The sequence below is a fragment of the Callorhinchus milii genome, unplaced genomic scaffold (assembly GCF_018977255.1).
Source record: "Callorhinchus milii isolate IMCB2004 unplaced genomic scaffold, IMCB_Cmil_1.0 Scaffold4, whole genome shotgun sequence".
NCBI classification, from domain to species: domain Eukaryota; kingdom Metazoa; phylum Chordata; class Chondrichthyes; order Chimaeriformes; family Callorhinchidae; genus Callorhinchus; species Callorhinchus milii.
In genome coordinates, this window is record NW_024704745.1 from 22,859,795 (window position 1) to 22,864,204 (window position 4,410).

General features: G+C 50.4%; 1 protein-coding gene across 1 annotated transcript; it reads right to left on the reverse strand.

The window, feature by feature from the left end:
* Nucleotides 1–961: 961 nt before the first annotated feature.
* sox1b (SRY-box transcription factor 1b) lies at nt 962–2,335 on the reverse strand. The gene has a single exon (XM_007891764.2). The coding sequence runs from the start codon at nt 2,226–2,228 to the stop codon at nt 1,176–1,178; it is 1,053 nt and encodes a 350-aa protein (XP_007889955.1). The 5' UTR covers nt 2,229–2,335; the 3' UTR covers nt 962–1,175.
* Between the last annotated feature and the right edge of the window lie 2,075 nt (nt 2,336–4,410).

Sequence of the window (4,410 nt, forward strand, 5' to 3'; positions counted from 1 at the left end):
GTTGTAACTATTTTGTTTTACGACTGAATTAAACACACCAGGGCAGCCAGATCCACTACAGTGTACGGCCCTCTAATATATTTTTATACACGTTTTGGGTGACTAGGATTTACATTTGATATCACCGTTTGACATACTAACTCGGGCTATCGGGTTTCACTGTGTCGCCATGACGGTTTAGCTTTATACAACCCTCAGTAATTCGAACAATTTCCAGACTCCAGTCCCTGTCATCTCAATTCTAATCATTCACGGGATTTGGATCGTTTGTGCAAACTTTCCCAGCCCAAGGGATCTGCCATTGTTAGCTATTGTCAAGGGAATTAAGCCGAGATCATACACTACAGCCATTTTTCAAAATCGTTTTTATGCAGTAAACAATTCTCAAAGGATAATACGGTTCAGAGGCATGCACATTTTTTTTAAAAAAAAAGCTGAATTAGTAAAAGCAGAAAAATATATACAATGCTTTTTTTTTGTAAAATTTATTTTAACTGTTGAGCAATGCAACGTCGATGTTTGCAGAAAATGCATTAGTAAACTATTTACATCGGCTGTCAAGAGTCCGCTTTCAAATTCTAGAATAAAAATTATTTCACAATGATTTACAGAAAATATTACAACGCAAAAAGGAAATTAATTCAAATACAGAAACTCACATGGGTCACAAACGTCGAATTGATGGCAATTCAAAGGTGTTATAAATTAAATTCGAAAGATTGTCGTATGTTGTCTTTTCCAAAACTCAGGGTTTTTTTTTTAAAACGGTTTGGAAAAAAGTAAACTTACAACAATATCATCATTTCAATAGGGGCAAAGATTCGAATATTTGCAAACTGCAGTAGTTCACATTTTGGGCATACAGCGAAGCTTATTTTCTCAATTAGAAAAGTTGGCATCTCTTATGACCGGTTTACAAACCAATAGTGTGTGTGTGTGTGTGTGTCTTCTTGATTGCCTCATGAGTGATAAATACTGTACAAAAAAAACCTTGGTAATAAAACATTTAAAGTCATTTTAAGATGAATACCAGCTGGAGCACTAGTAACTTCTCAGAAGAGTTTCTACGAAGGTAATTACAGTGACCTTTACCTCTCTCTCTCTTTTTTTTTACAAGAACAACAAAACATCTCTGTACAAAAAAGTAGTCCCCACTGATTGTCCAAAGTATTACTTTACATATGAGTTAATGGAATTGTACCATTGACTCCCGTGGCCGCGCTCTGATAGTGCTGAGGGAGGGCATGAAGTCTACTTTGCGATGGGTCGCTCCCTTCTGCTGTGGGTAAATACATACTGATCATCTCCCTCAGGTCCCCGGGACAGGGAGCCCGAGAGTGAGAGCCAACTGGAGGACTTGCGCTGGGTTCCGACTTGACCATGGAGCCCAGGGAGATGCCGGCGCCCGCTGCGGAGCTCTGTTGACTGTAAGCCGAGGAGAGGCTGCCGTAGGTCGGGGACGCGGTCATGTAGCCCTGCGAGCCGGAGATCGGGCTGTACTGTAAGGACACGTCGTAGCGGTGCATCTGCTGCGGGGTGTGATGGTGGTGGTGATGGTGGTGGGCTCCTCCTCCGCCCGCGCCGCTCCCTCCGCCTCCCGCCGCCGCCAGCGCCGGGTGCTGGCCGTACGTGAGCTGCTCCTGCATCATGACCGCGGCCGCGGCCGCCGCCGCCGCCGCCGAGCCCGGGTAAGCGCTGTTGGCCCAGCCGTTGATGTGCGAGTAGCCTCCAGCACCCGGGCCGTCCAGACGCTGTCCCATGCCGACGCCCGAGCTTACCCCGGACACCCCCATCCCCATGCCGCCGGGACCAGCGGCCAGCAGCCCCCCGGGCAGCGAGTACTTGTCTTTCTTGAGCAGGGTCTTGGTCTTGCGCCGGGGTCTGTATTTGTAATCCGGATGCTCCTTCATGTGCAGCGCCCGCAGCCGCTTGGCCTCGTCGATGAAAGGTCGCTTCTCGGCTTCTGACATGAGTTTCCACTCGGCGCCCAGGCGTTTGCTGATCTCGGAGTTGTGCATCTTGGGGTTCTCTTGCGCCATCTTCCTGCGCTGGCCCCGGGACCACACCATGAAGGCGTTCATGGGCCGCTTCACCCGTTCCGCGTTCATTTTGCTGTTGGTCCCCCCCCCGCCGCCGGCGGGCCCGGTGCTGCTGGCGACCCCGGGCGGCCCCGTGTTACTCTGCGGCCCGGGGGAATGCAACTCGCTCTCCATCATCAGGCTGTACATTCAAACAGGCTGCCCCGCGGCGCCGCGCAACTTCAACAGCACCTTCACAGCGAAAGGACAGGGAGGGGGAGAGAAAAAACACACTCACACACTCACACACACACACACAGACAGAACACCCAACAAAACAACAACAACAAAAAAGTGGCTAAATAAAAAAAAATGCAAAGCAAAAAAAAATAAAGGGAGAACGCTTGCTTTTTTTTCTCTCCCCCCCCCACCACCCCCAAACCTTCTTCTATGCGAGCTATTTTGAGAGAAAGAGAGGGAGAGAGAGAGAGAGAGGGGGGAAAAAAAAGTGGACAAAGTAAACTCGATTAGCGTCCGCAATGGCGAGAGACTTTTTTTTGCTTTATTTTTTCATGTGGGAGAGAAGTTAATAGATAAGCGGCCGCGTACGATGCAGATTGACAGCCATTAAATGGGTTTGCAGGAGCCAATGGGGCTGAGGCTCTGGATGAGCCGCGCTGCAGCGGCTCCCGCGGCCCCGTGACGTGGGGAGGTGTGGAGCTCATTAATTAGGGAAACCGAGGAGGTGGGTCGCCTCGGGGGGGTGGAGAGAGAGAGAGAGAGAGGCTCGAGGGCTCATGCGCCGACTCCTTCCTTCCTTCCTTCCCCCAGATAGAGGGGACAAGAGCTGCAAACGTTGTCTGCTTCCCAATCCCCCCCCCACCCACCCACACACCCACTCACTCCCCCTCCCTCGCATTCATACAACATAAAGTGGGATTAACGCTATGACTGGAAGCACCCCCCACCTCCCCCCCCCCCACCCAAAAAAAAAGAAAGGACAGGGAATGAAGTGGGTTTGCATCACCGGCTCTGTCTCTGGCTCTTCTCTACTCGGTGTAGCGGAGGTTGTTCCTTATCAGAGGGCGACACTTGGTGTTTTAAAAGTCCTGAGGTTTAGCACTGGCAACTGGACGTTTCCTTCAGTCATACACGCAGGGCCATGAGAGGTGTCTCTCTCTCTCTCTCTCTTGATACGGGACATCTGATACTTTTAGTGTTACTTATTCACTCATAACGCTAACGTACTTCTGGAAAATAACTTTATTTGGAACGTTTTACGCGAAATATTAAGACCTCGCGTCAATTCTCAAAAGGCCGCAACAGCTCGGTATCACTTTTAAGGTATCAACTTATTTACGCTCTGCGGAGCGCCCGTCACCTTCCCCGTCAACCCGAGAAGGAAGGGTCTGAAAAAAGGGCCTGTGTTTTTGAGAGCCACACTTCTCGTTCGGACGGGGGGACGGGGGACGGGACGGCCCGGGTTACCGGTGGCGGTGACACGCGGGTCGCCGGGTTTCTGCTCAGTCGGGGCACCGAGTGCAGGAGCGGTGGGAAAGGGGGGGGGGAGCGGCCCCGCGTGTGCGTACCACAGGTGTGTGCGGTTGCCGGGGCGGCCGTTTGACTGACAGCTGGAGCACGTGGCACTCAGACGCCCTCTCCCAGGCTCGGAGCCCCACAGCAAAGGCAGCTGCCTGTCAATCACCCACCGGCCCCCACCGCCCCTGACCCTGACCCTGTCTGCTCAGGGGGCGCCCAACACTGACACGGGACTGCTGGCCGGCTCCAGATATGCAGACCCCCCCCCCCAAAAAAAAACACACACACACACACAATTCAGAGGCAAATGGCCTTATTATTCTCTGCGTTCAACGCTGTGCGACAAAGTTCTCTTCTTCGCGAATCCACGGGCTGTTTCGCTCGACTGACACATTTCCATTCTGTTTATTATGACGACCACATAATTGCACGTAATTTTGCATAACCAGGTGTAATCCCTCCCTTGGGGCATTTATCTTTCACGCACTGCTTTTTTTGGGGGGGGGGGGGGGGGGGGAATGCACAAACAGTAATATATCGCAGTTGTAAATGTTTACTCGCAAACATTCCCTGCATGTTTGCCTTTTCTGCAGTGATGACATGAATTAAACACGGACATTTCATCAACAGTTACAGGAAATAAACCAAACGCAAATTCGTGTTTTAAAGCACCCGTCAAAATAGAAAAAGAATATTTTCCAGTCTGTGAAATGATAAAATAATAATCCTCGCATTTCGTACAGCGCTTTTCGCGTCGGGTGAACGTCTCAAAGCGCTTCACATGATTTACTGAATATGTTTCGGGTCTCGAAGGCTTGGTTCGAAAGCTGAAGAATCTTTAAACGCAGATACA

What these genes read in the sequence shown, in the direction of transcription:
- sox1b (XM_007891764.2), bottom strand. Translation starts at nt 2,228, where the DNA reads ATGTACAGCCTGATGATGGAGAGCGAGTTGCATTCCCCCGGGCCGCAG.